Source organism: Eublepharis macularius, chromosome 6, assembly GCF_028583425.1.
Source record: "Eublepharis macularius isolate TG4126 chromosome 6, MPM_Emac_v1.0, whole genome shotgun sequence".
NCBI lineage: Eukaryota > Metazoa > Chordata > Lepidosauria > Squamata > Eublepharidae > Eublepharis > Eublepharis macularius.
In genome coordinates this window covers 79,008,273-79,029,257 of record NC_072795.1, presented here as the reverse complement: position 1 = coordinate 79,029,257, position 20,985 = coordinate 79,008,273, and the positions used below count along the sequence as shown (strand labels likewise).

Below are 20,985 nucleotides of genomic sequence, written 5' to 3'. Positions count from 1 at the left end.
AGCGCAAATAGTTATATCAACTGAAAAAGTCCACAAAGTGGGGGAAATCATATGAACTAATCAATTCACAAACATGAGGTACAACAGTGAGATTAGGCCAACAAGAGAGATTGTAATAATCCAAGTTACATTCGAGTTTCTTGAACCGAGAGTCTAGGGTCTACCTCATGCAGAAAAGCTACATGTTTTTTGATAGTTGCATATGCCACAGGTTGCATCCTGCAGTGTATATCCAGTATGTTTTAAAATGTTTTTAAGCAGCATGCACGATTCTCAAAAATGAAAGACAAACAAGAAATAAAACGATTTTATTTATCTACAGCAGACACCATACTAAACGCTGCATAAAGCCACTGAACATTGCACATGACAAAGGCACCTCATTTAGTCATTCAAATTACTTATTTGATGTGGGCCTCAATTTAACCTTCTTTAAACTATAACGCAAATTACTTTTTTAAAAAAGTGAAATGGTCTACAGTGACAACAGCAACTAAAATGCAATTTCATATTAAGGTTACTGATGCAGCTAGTATCAGTAATCTCTTAAGTGTGCATTAATAGTAGGATCTTAAGAGGTAGAAAGCAGACTACTAATGTAATGACACATGATTAATGGTTTCCCAGAATTTATGTCCACAACTTCCAAACCCTTCTTTGAATCCATGTACAATTCTGGTTTTGGATAATATTATGAACAGGCTATGCTGGTGATCTCCAGCATAGCCTGGAGCATTTTCCAACATTCTCTTTTCAACAGCAGAAAAGCTGCTTGGATCCAACCCATATCCTGCAGAACGTTCAGAACATTTGGATTATCAGGAGAAGTGTGACTGCATGGCATGTCTTAGTGTGGCGTGCAGGTTTAGGGGAGGGAAGGTAGGGTGGTGTAGCCTGATCGCGTCAGACCTCGATAGCCAAGGAGGGTCAGTTCTTGGATGGGAGGCCACCAAGGAATCTTCTGCAGAGGAAGGCAATGGCAAAACACCTCTGCTTCTCGCTTGCATTGAAACCACTTGCTGGCATCTCCATAAATCTGCTGCAATTTGATGGCACATTCTTATGCCCAGGTATCAAGCAAGAATCCCTTCCTTAGGTAACTTCTGACAGATAATTAGCATTCTCTGAAGTACATAGCATGAATCTCTCTCTAGAAAAATATACGTTTATTCTTTCACTGCAGCACTAGATTTTATGCATGTGTCATATTACAGGTAACTGTATAGATGGAAAATGTACTCGCCACTTCACATGCTACAGCTGAAGTAGTAGCACATAAAAAGTTTATTACCCTTTTCTACCTCATAAGAACAGAAGGAACTACATCCATAAAATACTTATTGCTCATGGTTACATGCAAGAACATCTCTTCTGCACCATGTCCATACTGAGGAAACATACTGAAGGTATTTACTCTGTGTATGTAGGTCAAAAGGCCTTGCAAACATAATTATCCTCAGTCAAGTACTAGAGGTGGGCACGAACAGCACTATGAACAAAAAAAAAGCCACAAACAGCCCAATCCGCTGTTCACGAGCAAGCTATTCGCGAGGCCTCATTTCCCAGCGAACATGTGTTCATTCCAAACCCTATTTGTGGCATTCATCAGCCGTTCATAAAGCCAGACAGTCTGCCACCTTTCAATCAATTCCCCTGGCAACATAGGCATGAACTGTCTGAACTCTGTCTGAACTTCTTCTGGCTTTCTTTCTGGCTTGTAACCCCTCAAAGTAGCTTCCAGCAAAGAGTCCCATTTTTGCCACTGTAAACAGAAAATGACATGAAAGGGGGAGACCCATGGTATCATGCCTTTCCCGGGGTGCAATCTCTCTTTCCCGGGGTGAAATCTCTCTGGGGGCCTTCAGAGGACAGTGAGGACTATGTCCCCTGCAAATTTGGTGAGTATTGGACATTGGGAAGGTCAGTTTGTAACCCCTCAAAGTAGCTTCCAGCAGACAGTCCAGTTTTTGCCACTGTGAAGAGAACATGACAAGAAGGGAGAGACCCATGGATCATGCCTTTCCCAGGATGCAATCTCTCTGAAACTTGGGGAGTCTTCAGTGAGGACTATGTCCCCTGCAAATTTGGTGGGTATTGGACATTGGGAAGGTCAGTTTGTCACCCCCCTAAGTAGCTTCCAGCAGACAGTCCAGTTTTTGCCACAGTGAAGAGAAAATGACATAAAAGGGGGATACCCATGGACTCTCCTTTCCCTGGCTCAAGTTCAGCTAAGTCCCAAGGGGGCCATTCTGGCTCCCACGAACCTCCAACTACGAACATGTTTGTGAACATGTCATGTCCGTCGACGTTCATGAATCCCTGTTTGTGGATGGCAACGAACAACGTGTTCAGGTTTTTTCCTGTTCGTGCCCACCTCTATTCCTGAATAGCTTGCTGAAACAGGACCCAAAACAGACTTTTGAAAGATGTCAGGAATACTGTGTGGGTGTTTGGAATCATCTCCTTTTCTGTCTGTTTCAAGTTAAAAAACTCAATAAATTTAAGGCAATATATGGACTCTGAGTTAACAATGGGTTCCTCTTAGTTAATCAGATCTTCTCAGAGGCCTGCAGGTTCTTGCTCAAATAATTTGATACCAGAGTTTTCAGAACATAATGCCATATTTTTTTTCTTTGAGAACTGCCAGAAGCCGTTTCAAAATACTAATAAATACCCTTGATGGAATTAGTCCATATTAATACCATTTTCTTTTATTCCAATAAATTAGCATTGAGCTTTTAAAGGTTAACATACGTACCTGGGAGTTAATCAATTTCATTTAAAACTATTTTGTTCAACGACATTCTTAGAAGATACCTTAAATGTTGGATTGGCTATGCTTTTTATACCCCAGAAACTGAAATTATCTTTATAGGGAGAGATTGATAGAATTAGCCTAAAAGGCTGCAAGATCAAATTACTTTGTACCCCACTGGGTATAGTGACACATTCAAGGCCGACTCAAGGTTTTTGGTTGCCCTAAGTGAACTAAGACATTAGCACCCATCTAGTCCAGCATTCTATTTTTACAGTGGCCAACCAGATGTTTTTAAGAGACCAACAAGCATTTTACAAAAGGTACAGATGCCTCCAACAAGTGGCATTCCAAAGTACACTACCTTTACGTATGAAAGTTACATTCCAGCCTTTGACCACCCTCTTCTTCTCAATTTCTCCCTTCTAATCATCCCTAAGGTTCTAAGACACTTCCTCTAGTACCAAGCAGGACATGATTTGCTGTCTCAATAGCCACTGAAGAAAAAATACCAACCAATACCATGTCATAACATGGAAGATACTGTTTCTAGGGCCAGGTCTTGATTTCCAAAATATAGGTCAAACCCTTGCCTCAAATTAAGTACTGAAATTGGTTCTTCTAGGAACCACTTAACAAACAATGGTTTTCCTACAGAGATATTATTCTACATAGGAAAATGTATGTAACTATCATTTGTGGTCAAATGTCATATTTTGCTTACTACGACAGTACAATTGATTACATTCATCACATTCTTTTTTCTACAAAGCAAAAATATTAATGCAGGTAAATCATATTAATATGGTGAAAATATAAGAAGCTGACAAGGGTTAGATATCAGATTATATCTCAGATATCAGACTGAGTTAGAGGGATGTTTTGTGAGGAGGGAGCAGGTGCATCAGAACAAAGAAGGTTAAACCTGTTGCTCATGGGGATAGCTCTTCAGGATCATCCCCACCACCACTTAGGGGCATGCCCCAGCAAGCTCTGTGATTTAAAGCAGTACCTGAGGGCAATGGGGGAGGGGGGAACAAAGTCCTTCAGATGACTCCTAGCCTCACTCCATCCTCACAAGTATATTGTGGCAAGAGAGAAGTGTGAGAAGAAATACTAGTTTACAAGGAAGGCTCTCAAAATCTCTTAAAATCAGTTGTTCAGAAAAGTTAGAATACTACTCATCAGAGGGTTTCAACAGCATGATGTTACATAGCTCATTGGAACTCTTGAGTGCTCACTAACATGTTTGCAAAGCTCTTTCCCGATAAAAATAATTCCCATCTGCTCTGATTTTTATATTGAATGCAACATCTAGGGAGCGGAGGGTTAGGTCTGCAAAGTGGTGGCTGCCTCTCTACAGATTATCTACACACATTTCAGTCTATCTTCAGTCCTGGCTTTGAGAATTAAAGCGCTTTCATCATCCTTCTTTGCTGTGAGACAGACATGAAGAATTAGAAAAGCAGTTGGTTGGAATTTTTTTCTTAGATGGGGGGAAAGGACTGGGGATTTGCAACCTCAAACCTTTCCTCACCTGAGGAAAATGGAACATCCTATTTTACCACAACAACCAATAGAACTGCCCTGTTGCTCACCACTATGGTAGTGGGCATCTCAAAATTTTGGAGTATGAATTCCCTAAATTAATTGCATGTTGTGAGAAGGTATATTTGCTTGTGTTTGCGTATTCAAGTGATCCTCTCATGCAACAAAATGCACAGCAGTAACTGCCAGTTATCTCTTTAAAATACATGGGGAAAATACATTTCCAAGTCAATGTATTTTAAAAGAGACACTTACTGTAGTGATCTCAAACTGAATAAGGGAATCTTGTCCAGACTATCCACTAAGGAATTCCCCTGAGCAAACTAGGAGCAAAATCATTTTTTCTTCAAGAAAATTGGGGGTGGAGAGGGGAAAAAAGAAAGTGAACAGTGTGTCTGATCCTTATGTACTGCTGTATGAAATTATATTCATACAACATTCCAATATATGAAATCAATCATAACACAGTTATAAATAAAATTTGGTTATCAATTACAATGTCTGGAACCATTCAGCAAAGCTCAAAAATGACTTCCAGTAAACAAGAAATTAAAAGGGGGGGGGGAGTGTTCCGTAAGCTCTTTTTGAGGGTACAGCAAACAGTCTAGCTTCCCTGACAAATACATTTACAATGCAACCTAGACACACAAGAGGAAATTTTTAAAATGCTGGACATCTTTTTGTGTTTGTTTCAGCATGAACAAAAAAGATAGAAAAGCTATCATTTTCAATGCTTTGTCATTTGTCATCCTCCACATACAGGACTGTAAATTTACAGGGGGAGACAAGACAATCCCACTGCAATCTTAAAACATCTCAGTCATTCAGTCTTTTTCCTTGACCTGAGTTATCACTTATCTTCACAGCTCACGGTGTGTTCTTCAGACAGCTCCGTCTTTAATTTTTTATGAGATAGTTCTACAGAGAGAAGAGGCATGCAGTGCTCCAGGGACCGGGCAATTTCATCAATTGTCCATTTGTCTTCATAAAGAGCATGTTCTTCCAAGGTAAACGGTCCCTGTTTTGTTCGGGTCAGCTCCTGAACGGAGGCACAGGAGGAGAGCTCTACAGTATGGGTGAGGGACGAGGAGAAGAAGAAGCAAAATCAAACATGGAAATCGTATATAAGATTTCACTGAACTTGAGTCAGCATCCCAAGGGAATAAAACATATTATGCTAAGCTAGAACATTCTATTTTAAAACCACTTCAGTTACATTTTCACTAATACAGAATACCAAGTAGATGGCATCACTTTACACAAATACACTATGACCCTTTTAAAATGTGAAAGTCAGCAAACACACACAGTATCCAGATAAAATTTATGCACAAACCTTTTCTGATATGATTACTAATTTAAGGCTATGCTATCAAGACTTTTTACAATTAAAACAATGCAGGAGATCACAATCAGAGCAGAGGACTGACAGAGCCTGGGGCTGATCAACTCTTTCCCCCAGGCATATTTTCTGACCACCAAATCTCCTTCTGGAGCTGCTTTTTTCTGGCCTGAGGTAGGGGAGATTTAAGGGGAACTGTATCTTTTCCTCTCTGGAGGGGAGAACAGCAGCAGGGGGGTGATTTTGACCAGAAAAATCCAACAGAAATAGTGTTAAGCACCCATCCAATTGCAGCCTTCTGCACCTGTTTTTTGTTTCAAAGTTAAAAATCAGGAGAGAGTTACACGCAACAATGCATAATGGTCATTTGGCCCTTATTTCAAATGCATAGTTCAAGATTTCTGGTTTTCAGGTAGAACTGAACCCTCCTGACTATAGTCATCGCAATGCTTTTTTTTTTAAAGCCTCATGTATATAAAAGAGTGACATCCCGTTTTGGTCATCTACCCTTAACTTTCTTGACTGCACTTCTCCTATTGTTACTACTACCTCTCTTTAGAGAACACAACTATTCTCTCTATAGAGAATTTAACAGCATGATTAAATTGTACTTTCAGAATGGTGTGAGAACCACAATTCAATAGACCAATCCTGTACCACTTTGGTAACATCTTTAAAAGCAGATGAGACAACTAGCGATAGTGTTTTCAAAGACGAGTATCACAGGTGCTCCCTAGAGAGGGAGAAAAGCATTACAGTGAAAAGAATTGTATCAGTCAGGTGATCTGCAGGGTTTCCCTCCACATAGACAACTACAGCAACTTGGGTCAATATCAGAGGCAGACAGTTCTTACATCATCCCAGTGCTATATAAATCAGGCTACCAGGAAGTGCAAGTCCTTCAGTGGGGCACTCTCAGGTATTGCTTGCTTTGGTATGTGTTTTCTCTTCTCAGCTATGACAAAAAGAAGCCTGCATAGCAGCCAGACTGCTTATTGTGCCTCTCCAGCTATGGCAACTACCAGGAACTTTGAAAACAGGTAAGCAGCAGCGGGAGAGTGCAGTTTTGATCCTGTCACAAGAACTGCTTAATGTATTTTGTAACTTAGAAAAACAAAAACCAACAGACAGGAATGCAGTAGTATTAAGTGGCTGGAGTCCACTGGCAAGGACTGGGCTACATAATTTGTCTTGATAGTCCATCACAGGCTGATCCTATGACTTGAGCTTCACAGTTATTGTTAGGGAAAGGCGAAAGGAAGACGGTCTAACATTAACAGCTATGCTCAGCGTACAGTTATTGGTCACCCTGTTGGACTTTGCAAAATAATTAGTTTAGTTTTTAAAAACGGCCTACCAATCGATAATCAGGTCATTCCCAGTGAAGTGCAGCCATTTGCAAATACTCCAATTAGATCACAATTCAAAACAAAGGAAAAGATGAGTATTTGAACATACAATGGAGGGAATCCTGAATGGGATGGTTACTTCATATTCAAGAATAAGTTCTGAGCATCCTGATTTTAAACTGTTGCTTATTATAATCCTTAAAGGGCACCCTGTCTTGCTTCATGTACTCAGCTTGTGTTCTGAATTAAATTTCTAGTAAGTTTACCTCACAGAATGAAAATCTTACCCCCCCACAACACCAATTCTGTTCCTTATTTCCATTTTATTGTTATTCCCACTAGAATCTTTTATATTCATTTACCCAAATGCCTCCTGTGATACAGAAAGCAAATCCTCAGCAGAAAACACACAGCCACCTTAGTGCATGCATCCGGCAGCCAGAGATACCGAAAGCAAAAATGGCCCTCTATTAAACAGAGATTGTGGCTCCCTGAGCCATTGTGCTTTGTCTGTGCCTACCTCTGCCAATGTCGTTGACCAAGCTTCTGACATAAAAGCCACCGCCACATTCAACATCTGGAATGTTAACACCAACATGGTAAATTTGCCAGCCCAGTACAAAAAAAAATCTACTTTACATAGAAATGTCGAAATGCACTAAGCAAACAATAGAACGATTAAAATATTTATAGGTTATATTATAAATTATTCATTCCGCAACATATGTGTGGGTGAGATTGTGAAACCAGTGGAGAGAGGAGAGCAAATGGGTTGGGGGGGAGGCACCAAGTCAACAATGGTTCATCTTATAAATTAAACACTAGCTTCAATAAGGATTTCAATAAGTACTTCAGGCCATCTCATTTCAAAACGATGCCACAGAAGGTCAAGATCTATCTACTGCTGATAATAAAAGGTTATTTAAAAGTGTTAGGAAAAAAACAACAACTATGAATATTATGAATATCTTAAAGTACTGAGTGCATTTTAAAGACTGTGCACAACTGCAGCCAATAAAACCACCTCTAATTCTCTGCCACACTCCTGGTGACTGGCTGCAAATTATCCAACACATTAAAGAAATTGCACAGCACACTAAAATCCAGATTGCATGTAATGCAAAAATACACTAAAGGGACTGCAAGAGAAAGTCTCCACCCCCAATTGCTGTCCTTATTTCAATACAACACTCCTTAAAAATGCATGCCATGCTTTATAGTTATGCTGTCAGTCACTCACCCAACCACTCCATGAAATAGGAGTCAATGGTTTATCAGCTTGGGTAATGCTGCCCTTCTGTCATACTATATAAGAAGCTCTTATTACTGGAGACACTTACTTTTTTATAGCATTTTTAGCCCACTTTTCTCTGAAACTGAACTTGAGGTGCCTAACGGATTTCACCCAAATTACTCCTTACGAGTATTAGTGCTGTCTGAGTAACAGGAAAGGGGATCCATAGATAAGTCATTTCTGTCTGCTGTAACTCCATGAAACATAGGACCGATGTGATATTGGAGAACTAGTAAGGTTTAGATGAAATTTGTTCTAAAACCTAAATTCATGCTTAATGGGATGCTAATTCTTTCATAAGTTCCAAGGATAAGTTCTAGCATTAAAGACAAGTTCCAGTGCTGCTGATACCTAAATAAAGTCCTACAAAATTCGACCAAAGAAGTGAAGTACTGACTTATCATGCTAAAATAATAGCTGTGATGAGAATCCTGAGAATTCCCAAACTGCATAAGATGTTTCATATCTCCCTAATTTGGGGGGTAATTGATTGGGGGGGCAGTTCAGCTCCATACTTAAAACTCGCTTGCAATTGAGAATCAAGATTAAGGGGATAAAGAAAAGAGGTGGGTTTTGAGCAAGGAACTGAGAGCTAGCACCAATGTTCCTGAAAGAAGTCCTAGACACAGGTGTCAGAAAGAGAAACAAGGCACTGCCATGATTTTATGTATTTATTTTGTTTATATTTCATTTATGCCACACCTTTCTCCTCAATGGGAACCCAAAGCAGCGTACATTGTTCTCCTCTTCTCCATTTTATCCTCACAACAATCCTGTGAGATATGTTAGGTTGAGAGTGTTTGACTGGACCAAGGTCACCCAGCGAGTTTTCATGTCCTACTCCAGCTCCCTAACCACCACCATACCACACTGGCTGTCTGTATGACAGAAGTTAGAGCTCTATGAGTAGCTGAGGAAAGCAGAGAGGAGGCCATAGGCAGAGATACAGTGATAAATTACGGCTGTAAGTTATAGGACAAGGTGTGGAAAACTTCAAAAGACAAGGATAAAGGGGCTGTGCTGTGCTGGATAGTAGAGTTGGGCACGAAACGGGAGAAAACTAATCCTGAGTTTTGTGGTTCGTTGTATTCCACAAAACACGAACCATGAACTTTCACAAAATTGTTTCATTTTGTAAAACAATTTGTTAGGTTCATGATTCATCAGATCCTGGGGCCCTACAACAGCCCCCTTCATACTCAGAGATGCTAAACTCGCAGGGAGACTTCAGCAGGCTCTCCTCCAGCCACCCTCCAAGTAGCTCTCTTCAGGCTCTCTTTGCTGACTTTTCCCTCCCATCCTCCGGGCCTCCTGTTTTCTGCTGCTGCTGGAAAAAAAGTCAAGCAGAGCAGATCTGCTTGGGTTTTCCTCTCTTCAGATTCTCTTTGCTGACTTTTCCTTCCCATCCTCCCACTGCTCTGACATGCCCTCCCCCCCCCCACCTCCAAGTTCTAAAAGGAAAAGCCGAGCAGAGCGGATCCGCTCAGGATCTGCTCCAGGGAGCTTGGGGGGGGGAGGCACGTCAGAGCAGCAGGAGGATGGGAGGTAGAGAGTCAGGGAAGGGTTCCTGAATCTGGCAAGCAGCGAGCAGTGGCAGAAGGAGCTGCTGAGGCTGCCGCCACTGCTACTCCACCATCCCATTCTTAAAAATGGAGAAGGGAAACAGAGAGGGGAAGGAGTCTGCGACTACAGTTCCCAGGTAAACTTGCACTGACCTGCATTGTTCATCTCTCAGGTTGGCAGGGAGAGCTGCCTATCAAGGTTATGTGGGCTAAGATTGGAGTTTCCACAGCAACAAAAGGTCTGCAGACATTCCAGGCCTATGTTGACTAGGGAATCAATGGATCGATACCAGCCTGTCAAGCATCACGAAGAATTCGCAAATTGAACAAATTGGCCCCAAAAGTCATGGATTTTGTGAAAAACGCAGCCCCACAAAACATGTTTTCATGATATGCGAATTGACCCAATTCGTCATGAAATTTGGTTCGTATTTCGATTCATGGCCATGTCTGCTGGATAGAGTAAGGGAAGGGAAACTCATGATGTCATCACTGGCAGGGCACTGCATGGCCTGCTCTGAGCAATGGAATAAAATTATTGGCAGCAGAGTTTTCGACACAGAGAAGAAGGCTGCAGTAACCAAAGGGGGTGGCATGGACTGCCTTGGTATCATGTGGGAAGATGAGTCCTGATCAGAGGAAGACAACCTGCTTCCAAGCTCCACCTTGGCAGACCCTTTTTGTGAAGCAGGTTCCTCGGGGGCTCCCCCAAAGGAATCTGAGCCAGCAGCAGCAGCACCTGAGCCAGCAAGGCCCTCAAGCCAGTAGGTCCCAGTATGGATCTTCCAACCACAAGACCCGCCACAGTTTCCCAAAGGACCTTCTTAAAGGCATATTTATAGACTCATCAGTGTATCTGAAGAAGGGAGCTTTGGCTCTGAAGATGCCACTAGACTCATATCCTACTATTGGTCTCTTAAGGTGCCACTGGACTCAAAACCTGCTATTCATTAGACTCGGTCCCAAAGAATAATTTTCTGCACACTCACAGAATGAACTCACTTCTCATCCACCTAGGCAAAGATTCATCTGGCCTTTCCATAAAGCCTGCCTGACCTACATAGAATAATCTCTCTCTAGGGCTGCCAACTTCCAGGTGGGGGAGGGGTGAAGATCTCCTGGAATTACAGCTGATCTCCACGCAACATGGATCAGTTCCCCTGGGGGAAAGGCTGCTTTGGAAGGTGAACTTTATGGTATTAGACCCTGTTGAGATTCCTCCATTTCCCAAACCCTGCCCTCTCCAGGTTCAACCCCCCCCCCAATCCCCAGAAATTTCCCAACCTGGATTTGGTGATCCTATCTCTCCCTCAGATATACACAAACTGACCCAGGCACACACACAGTTTGCCTGACTTAGCCAGAATGAAACTCCTTTCAGGCTTCCACACAGTTCACCTGATTTAGACAGAGTGATCTCTAAGATACAGAAAGGCTGACTGAAAATCTTTCCGTCAGCACTGACATAAAAACTGCATTTCACTCCACCCCTAGGGCACAGCTACCATTCAAGCAGAGCAGAATCCATTCACCTATCCAGCCCCCACCTCCTTCTTTCCTCAGAAGCCTGCATTTAAACACAGAGAAACCAATATTCAAAACCCCACATTAAACTAGCAGAAATAAAATACTCAAACTTCCTTACATGCAAAACATTACACCTCTGCTTTTCAACATCTACATGAAACAATTGGGTGATGTTATCTGGAGATCTGGGCTGGGTTTTTACCAATATGTGGGTAACACTCAGCTCTACCTCACACTTCTGGCTGATCCCAGGGAGGCTGTAGAAACCCTGAACCAGTGCCTAGAGGTGGTTTTGGCATGGATGTGAGCTGATAAACTGAAGCTTAATCCCAAGAAGATGTGTTACAGGTGAGTAGAAAGTCTGACCTGGGGCTTAAGAAGTCACCCGTTCTCGATGGGGTGGCTCTCTCCTTGAAGGAACAGGTCCATAGTTTGGGTGTGTTCTTGGTCCCAGAGCTGTTGATGCATACACAGATGGCAGCTGTGGCCAGGAGTACCCTTTACCAACTTCAACTGGGTAGCCATCTGTGGTCTTTCCAGGACAGAAAAGATCTTGCCACTGTGGAACATACCCTACATAGATTACTGCAATGTACTCTAATGAGGGGCTGCCCTTGAAAAGCGTTCAGAAATTTCAACTGATGCAAAATGCTGTAGTCAGGATGTTAACTGGAGTGAGCCACAGGGACCATATCACTCCAATCTGTTTCTGGGTATAATTCAGGATGTTGGTGTTTGTCTTTAAAGCTCTACATGGGTTGGGACCAGCATACCTGAAGGACCACCAACTCCCTTACGATCCTACCCAACCACTGTCACCACCTTCTGAGGCCCTGTTTTGGGTGCCCATGCATTCTGAGATTGGATGGAAGGCAACCCAAGAGAGGGCCTTCTGAGTCATAATACCAAAACTCCGGAAGTATTTCCCCAAAGAGATTCACTTGTCCCCTTTTGTTGCCTTCTTCCACCAGTGAGTGAATTCTTTTTGGTTTTGTCTGGCATTCCCTCAGTAATCCCTCCTTTCTATCCTGTTTTTAATTATTGTTTTTATGTGTGTGTATTTTTGAGTTGTATGTGTATTTTAACTTGGTTTTAATTGATTTAATGTGGATTTTTTTTTGTTTTAATTGTTCAAGATTTTTTTTTATGATGTAAGTTTTAAATCTGTTAGGCACTTTAGTAGCCTTGATGAAAAGTGGGATATAAATTCTGTAAATAAAATCAATAAATGAAATTTTGTATACTTTTGAAAAAAAGAACATCAGATACTTCAATACAACTCCAAACAGAATAAACAAACAGTGGAAGTATCTAATCAAAGATATACAACATCTAAAACTTTTGACCTTACCAAGAGTGAACAAAGGTGGCTTGAAGTTTTTCAGAGTGAGACTATAAACTGTAACTGGTCTGGCAGGCTTTTCTTCCACAGGTTCTCCTTTTTTAACCAGCGTTGACAACCTCTGTCCATCCTTCTTCAGGGCAGAATAACTGATCAGAAAGTATGCAAGTGGGTATTAAAAAATTCATGAGAACAAAAGCATGAAATGCTTTAAAAATAATTAATGTACTGTAGGGGTCCATTTTATTTCCTTACTTTACCAAATACACTAAATGTATTTGAGATCTACATTGGCTGAGGTAAAAGCTTGATATAGATGCTAGATGATACATATAAAAGAGTTTCAGATAGGTAGCTTTGTTGATCTGCAGTAGGAGGACAGAATTTGAGTCCAATGGCACCTCAGAGATGAACAAAATTAGCAGGGTATTTCAAGAGTCAAAGCTCTCTTCATCAGATACAAGTCGAAGTAGAGATCTCTGAGTCTTTATGTCCCAATCAGGAGGTAGGATGGGTAAAACAAAGAAGGGAGTCGTGATGTAAAGATACAATCTTACCATGCAGCTTGTTTAGAGCAGAAATTAAGTATCTGTAATAAGATTAGAATCCTATGTCTCTATTCAGCCCCGGGGGGGGGGGGAATTGTTCCGAACTTGTGAATGAACCCAAGTTCAGCGATCTCATGTCATAAGCTGCCCTTGACGCTTTTTGGTTTGAGGACAGCCACTTTTAAGTTAGCAGTGGACTGTCTTGGAAGATTAAAATGTTCTTACACTGTTTTTTAAGTGCTGTGATTTTTAATGTCAGATTTATGACCACTTATTCTTTTACAGGACTGACATGTTTGTCCACTGTAGAGAACAGAAAAGCATTTCTGACACTTGATAGCATATATAACTCTGGAAGATGAACAAGTACATGAAACTGAGATGGGATGGCTGATGTTGTTAGTCCAGTGATTGCGTGTTGGAGTGAATAGGAGGGACACAGTTGGCATCCTGGTTTATTGCAGGCCCAGGTCCGCTGGGAGGGAAACTTTTGACAGCCAATCAGCTTAACTTCTTTGCCATGGCTGAGCAACTACATCAGGGGCAAGTATAGGTCATGGTGAGCAAAAGGTAGATATCTGTCTATTAGGGAGCCATTGGCCACTCAGCACCTGCTTTCTGCTGAAAGTCTTACAAAATGATGTTCTGACCCAGCATAGCACTTATGCTCTTAAGAAAAAGATCACTCAAGACAGATATGTCTTATTTGTTAAGGCATCCCATCTCTTCCTTGATAAATGTTACATGTATTGTCAGACTAGGGATTCTAGTAAACAGATTGTTTACAAAACTGAAATAATTTTATCCCTGATGGAAGACACCTATCATGTCCCCCATCTCCACTCTTAGCCATACACTGTTCCATAATGGGAAGGGCATCCAAGTGAGAAGACCAAATGACATTTGCACCATTTTTCTGCCATACACACCCCACACCTTGACTTTTGGAAATAAGTGTATTAGTCTGGCAGTCTCCAGCTTCCCTCCAAGCACTGTCAACTTCCCTGATAATACCCTCTATTTTTGGTGTACATGAGCCTCATGGACATTTTGCAGTGCCATTTGATTCTGTTTTACATATCAAGGTCAAAATAAAGAAATTATCTTTGTGGTGACTAAAGGTCTGAACGTCAACAAGCACAAACAGCCATTTACAAGTGCTGTTTGGATCAATGTCACATTCTGTTGCTATTCTGTCAAATTAATAAACTCTTTAAGCTTGCCTCATCTTGTTAGTATTTTAAGAGGTCACTTTCCATTGCTAATAAAACGAGCATTTGCAGGCAGGCTTTCCAAGGTTAAATACAGTACTGCAGCAACTTACAGTGGAGGAACTTGCATGATGTTCCCTGTGAACTTCTGCAAAACATTCTCAAGATCTTCTTTTGTTATTTGATCTGCCAAAAGGGAAAGTCAACCACATACACAAGTCAGCATTGATTATTCGTATTTCAGCTGATATATTCCGGGCGCTTAACACATATAGAAGAAATGAAACCCGCTGTCCTTTGGATTGTATAGAAAAATTCCACTAATATCTATGCTAGACACACTATGATGAAAATATAGGAGAGATATGAGAGGAAATGCAAATAGAGTAGATAGTGGGTGAGCTAATCAGCCATTGATTCTTACTGTCGTAAATTTGGGTTTTGCCGTTGGAGATATTCTAGCACAACTTAAAGATATAGTATACTATCAAGTATTTAAGTAATCTGCCAAAACAGTTTCTGGAAATTTTCATTTAGTGGTAGGGTAGTGGTCATCTCCAGCCCAACTCAGGCAGTCACTGAATGAGTTAGGAAGAAAGAAGTAGCAGAACAGTGTGAATTTCTCTGCCCCTCTCTTTCCTCTTGTCTTAATTCTTCTTCTAGGTTTCCTCTCACATAATATATAAAAACACAATATAGTCATACAATGTTTTATAATGGAGTAAATGTTATCTCGCAATTTGATATTCACCAATCGTAAACGCAAAGTAGTACCCCAAGAATCATGAAAAAGTAAAGGAAAGCTACCTGTTTAAGAATGTTACCAACTTCAGATGCAATAATGATGGGACAGAGGGCAGGAAATATCAATGTTTTGTTCCTCCTGTTTATGTGCTTCTTTTGTCTTGCATGAAATCAGATTTCCCAATCTCCTCCATCAAAGAAATACACAAGATCCAAATGCAGGAGAACCAAGTACATTCTACTTCAGACTAGATGGACCACCAACATAAAACAGTTGCTTTTGAATAGTCAACCACCAGCAAAACAAGAACATAAATCCTATTGTCTGTAATGCTCATTCATATGTCAAGAGTCAGCCCAAAGGATCAAACATTCTGAGACAATTCTGTTCTGACCTTCCAAAAAGTGTAACAAGGACCAATTTCTGGCTAGTGCTTTAGATTACATCTTTGTGATGGACAGAGCGTTTCAGCTACTCCTCTCCTAGGGAACAGCAAATAAAAGCTAACAGAATGCTGCACCTTGGGACTGTAGAACTCTGTTAGGGAAGTTAGTGAGAGGAGAAGGATTTTAGGTTGAGGAAAGGTGGCAGCAGAAATAGCTGTCTGTTGTTAGCTATTATATCATATTTTAAGCATCCACTGTTATAAGACTGAGGGGCTGGGAGTTCACATCTTCACAACTATGTATTTACGTATTTGAATCATTCACACCTTTGTTATACATCTTGTAAATAAAGGTTTTAATTTGTGGTGGCATCTCATTTTCCCCTTCCCCACCATGACCTCTTTCACTTCCCTGCCCCCATAGCCTCTCCCCTTTTCCTGCTTCCTTCTCTCCTTGTCACCCACCCACCCTTGTCTGCCCCCCCCCGTCTTCATCCTTCCCCCTCCCCACCAGCAGTCTCTCCCCTATGACCCAGCTGAGTGGTGCTGGCTGAGCCAGGCATGGTGGGGAACCTGCAAGGGCTTGCAGGGGGTACTTCTCTTTTCTCTGTACCCCCTTCCTCACACTATTTCCTCTTTCCCTCCTCCTAGCAGCCTCCTCCATCCTTGTCCTCCAAACCCTCTAAACAACTCACCTTTTCCCTGCCCATCTTCATCTATATTTATTAAATTCATTTATATAATGCCTTTCTCCATAACAAGGACCAAAGTTCCTTCCATCATTCTTCTTGCGCCATATTATCCTCATGACTCCGAGAAGTAGGTTAGGCTGAGAACTAGATCAAAGTCACCCTGTGAGGTTTTTAAAGCAGAGTGGTGATTTGAACCTCAGTCTCCCAGATCCTGCTCAGAAACTCTATCCACTACACTACACTGGCTTGGGAGGGGTGCTGCTACTTTTGAACAGTAGAAACAGCCAGGCCTGGATGACTCGTGCAAGTCATGTGGCATTAAGTTGCCCAGTGTTTGCTTCTGGGTCTGGCTCTAATGCATCCTCGCTAAAAAAACCAAAACGGCCCTGGAAAAGGCCCTGCCACTCCCCCTGCCTTTTACTTACTTAGCTTACATCATTCTTCTTGTCACCATATTATCCTCACAACAACCCTGAAAGGTAGGTTTGGCTGAGAATGTGTAACTGGATCAAAGTCATCCAGTGAGCTTTTACAGCAGAGTGGTTATTTCAACCTCTGTCTCCCAAATCTTACTTAGAAACTCTTAATTTCTTGGGGTATTTTTCAAATGTGTAGGAAGATCTCCTTTGTCTGTTCATGGCTCCAATCTCCAGATTTAAGTATCCTCAGGTCAGGGCCACTTGGCTGTTAGTATATAAGATATGGATCTGCTGCCTGCCTAGTGAAGTCCCTGGGAAGAGGAGAGTGGGGACCCTGTGTGAATTTGGGTCTGGTAATTTGGGAATAGAAGGAAGGTGAATGGTGACTACCCTGAACTGCCTGTGAAGCCCCAAACCTGTGCACAGAGGTTTATGATGGGTGGCAGTGTGTATGGGTGGGGTCACAATCTTAAATAAAGTTTCAAAGACAGAGTACCCAAATACTCTATTCATATAGTGCCTAAACCAAAATGAGGACCTTAAATAAAGTGACAATTTAGACATATATATGGTAACCAAAAGGTTGTAAAGATCTGGTAACTGTTTCTTCAGGTATTAAGCTCAACATTCTCAGTGTCCACACTGCCTCTCTCTAGTAAATCCCTTATGGATTCTTGCTGAAGAACAAACACTCAACATGACTCTCTTTTTCATATGCTTTAATCCTTGCTCTTTATTTCTTTGCAGCTCTCTTCTTGAATGGATGACTTTCACAATACAGATAAGAGGTTATTTCGTGAAAAGAAAACATATCTCCTCTGTTGTATCAGAAGGAAACAACTTTAATATCTCACTTTATACAAACAGAATATTTTGGGACGTTGATGACAGATGCTACCACTGTGCCAGCAGCAGTCTGAATGAAGTGTCATTAATGATAATGCTGCAGCAGTTCAAGCCATTTTTGAGAGTCTAAGTGGAAGACAGGATAGGGATACTGTTGGTATACTGCCCACCCTGCTGAGCTGGTAGAGGTGGTCTTGGAGGTGGTGTTGAAGACTCCTAGGCTAGTTGTTTTGGGGGACTTCAGCATATAATATCTAAGGAAGTGGCTACTGTGTCAGGAGCAGCGGTGGTGATAGCAGCAATGAAATGCATTTCTATGCCAGCACTGGATCTGCATAGTGTAGACCTTCAGAACTCTTCCAGGTGCTCAGGGGCCTGTTGGGTTCAGGCCTACAGGAAGAGTTGGACTGTTCTACAACCAACTGTAATCATTTTGCTAAGCACTTGGCAGATAACATTTCTTACATTCAACTAGGACTCTACATTAGCAGTGACATGATCAGATGGCCCCAAGGTACTTATTGGTCCAGTTGCATGGGATAACTTTCAGCTTATACACTCTGAGGATGTTGACAGGATTCTTGGAAGTTTGAAACCTATCACCTGCTTGTACACAATCCTTTCATTTCCTGTCTACTTAAATCTGCTAGGGGAGCTGGCAGACCGGGTCCGAGAGTAAATGACTCAGACAGAGGCAGTTGCTCCTGCCTTGAAGTGAGCAGAAGTGAGTCCACTCCTAAAGAAACCTACTTTGGACCCAGGAGAGTTGAATAATTATTATCCAATCTCACATGTACCATTGTTTAGTGGTGTCAGACCAACTTCAGGGATTCCTAAAAGAAGAGGATGGTTCGGATCTGTTCCAACTAGGTTTCAGGCCTGGTTATGGGACTAAAATGGCCTTGGCCACCCTAGTGGATGACATGTGCTGGGAGAGGGAGAGGGGGTGTGAGCTTGTTAATTCTCCTGGACCTTTTTGTGGCTTTCAATACCATCTATCATGATATTCTTCTGGACCACCTTTCAGGACTGAGACTGAAAGGCCCTGGCCCTGCACTCCAGTGATTCTAGTGCTACCTCAAAGGTAAATTTCAGAGTGTGCTGCCTCTGGCCTACAGGGTTCCACAAGGTTCCATCTTGCTGTCCATGCTTTTCAACATCTATGTAAAGCTGCCGGGAGAGGTCATCTGGAGATCTGGGCTGAATGGCCAACAATATGCAGATGACACTCAGTTCTATTTCACACTTCCAACAGATCCCAAGGAGGCTGTGAAACTGTGAAGTGGTAGCTGGAGACAGTTTTGGAATGGATGAGGGCTAACAAGCTGAACTTAAATCCCAACAAGGTGCTACTGGTGGGGAAGTGCTACTGGTGGTGGGAAAGGTCTGACCAAGCGAATGGGTTATCTCCTGTTCTGGAAGAGATTGCACTTCTCCTAAAGGAACAGGTTCACAGCTTGGGGAGTCCTCCTGGACCTGGGCCTCCTGTCAGATAAACAGGTGGCAGCAGTGTCCAGGGGTGCCATACACCTTCAATGGCCAGGGGTGCCTTCAACAAGCTACAGTCCTTCTTGGGGTGTGCATGTGTGATATCTTCCCACTATGGTACATGTCCTTGCTACATCTAGATTAGATTACTGCAATGCAATATACATGGGGCTGCCTTTGAAGACAGTCCAGAAGATACACTTGGTACAAAGTGCTGCAGCCAGAATCTTGACTGGAGTGAGTCATAATAACCGCATCACTCGTGTCTTGTCCATCTTCACTGGCTTCCAATCTGTTTTCAGGCCCAGTTCAAGGTGCTGATACTGACCCCCCAACGTTTTATACAGTGTTGGGACAGCAAACCTTAAAGAATCACCTTCTCTCATACAAAACTACAGATCCACTCTGGTCATCTTTGGAGGCCCTGCTTCAAGTGCCCTTGCCATGTGAGGCTAGGCAGGTGGCAACCTGAGAAAGGGCTTTTTCAGTAGTGGCACTAAACTTTAGAACTTCCTTGGCAGGGAGATTCATCTGTCTCATTCTATGGTTATCTTCCATCAGCTGGTGGTTTTGTTTTGTTTTGTTTGGCATACTCCCAATAGTTGCTGTTGGCCTCCTCCCTGTTTCTATTGAATCACTGTATATATAATTTATTTTAAATGTTTTAATATTGAAATGTTTTAATATTTTATTGGGGACCCTATTTGGGTGGAAAGGTGGCACAGAAATGTTCCAAATAAATGTATAAATAAAATCAGTCAGGGCTGCAGGAAGAGAATAATATTTATGTACTGGAATGGAGAAGAGAAAGAAAACCTTGGTTTATCTAAGATCAGCTTCAGAAGTTACATGGAAGGAGAACTGTAAGACTTGCCCTTCTGATATAAGAAGTGAAACAGGATTTTTATCTTTTTTTTTTACTTCATTATACCTCTTTCTTTCCCAACGGGACCCAAAGCAGCTAATATCATTTTCTCTCTTCCATTTATCCTCACAACAGCCCTGTGAAACGTATGTGTACGTGCCCTGTATGTGATTGGCCCAAAGTCACCCAGTGAACTTCTATGGAACCTGGGTCTCCCAGATTCAAGTCTGTTACTCTAACCACTACACCAAACATTTATGCTTGGAGAGGACTCAGTGGTAGGAGATCTGCTTGCATGCCAAAGGTCTCAGTTTCAATTGCCAACATCAAGTTAAAAAGGATCAGGGAGTAGGTGATATGAAAAGAGCTGGAGAGCCCTGTCCTAGATAGACCAATGGTCCAATTCCATATAAACCAGATTCATGTATTTATGTCTGAACTTTAACTAACACATGAACTAGTTTTTAAGCTAATTTATTTCACAATACAGATAATTGTACCGGCTGCAGTACTCCAGATTAGCACCAAAGACAATACACAGTGTTTGGCATTTTTAGCTCAAAAAAAAATCCTGTGGCATTTTAAAAACTAACATTTTTATTAATGAGAAAGTTTTCATGGACTAGAGACCACCTCATTAGATGTATGTCCATCCCTCTGAAATCTTTTCATATTTTTAGCTTCTTAACTAGATCACTACAACACAAACTTGGCCACAGAGGTAACCAGCATTTCCACCATGAACTCCAAACTAATCTTTGGCAAACACAAGGAGAACACAAGTAACACGTTGCCGGGGGGGGGGGCGGCGGCGGCGTTATCCTCAGTCTCAACACTCTATCCCTTCCCACAGAACTGTTTTTTATTGCTACGCACACTCTTTTCTGAGCAGTCTGTAATCGGGATTGGAGGGCAGTACACTAATGAAAACAGCATGTTTTCCTAATAAAGGCAGCGGTACAGATCTCAGAAACTAAGCAGGGTTGGTCTTGGTTAGTAATTGTATGAGACTTCCAATGAAGACCAGGGTTACAGAGATAGGCAACAGCAAACCACCTCTGTTAGTC

At 41.8% G+C, this 20,985-nt stretch overlaps 1 protein-coding gene across 1 annotated transcript in view; it reads right to left on the bottom strand.

Moving 5' to 3' along the window:
- Positions 1 to 4,906: 4,906 nt before the first annotated feature.
- Positions 4,907 to 20,985, bottom strand: part of TRUB1 (TruB pseudouridine synthase family member 1) — a 49,048-nt gene continuing 32,969 nt past the window's right edge. The window contains exons 5-8 of the mRNA XM_054983871.1: positions 14,592 to 14,664; positions 12,729 to 12,868; positions 7,515 to 7,571; positions 4,907 to 5,368 (exon numbers count right to left, since the gene is read on the bottom strand). Coding sequence (XP_054839846.1) covers positions 5,154 to 5,368; positions 7,515 to 7,571; positions 12,729 to 12,868; positions 14,592 to 14,664 — 485 coding nt within the window. The 3' untranslated portion in view covers positions 4,907 to 5,153. The remainder of the gene's footprint in view (positions 5,369 to 7,514; positions 7,572 to 12,728; positions 12,869 to 14,591; positions 14,665 to 20,985) is intronic.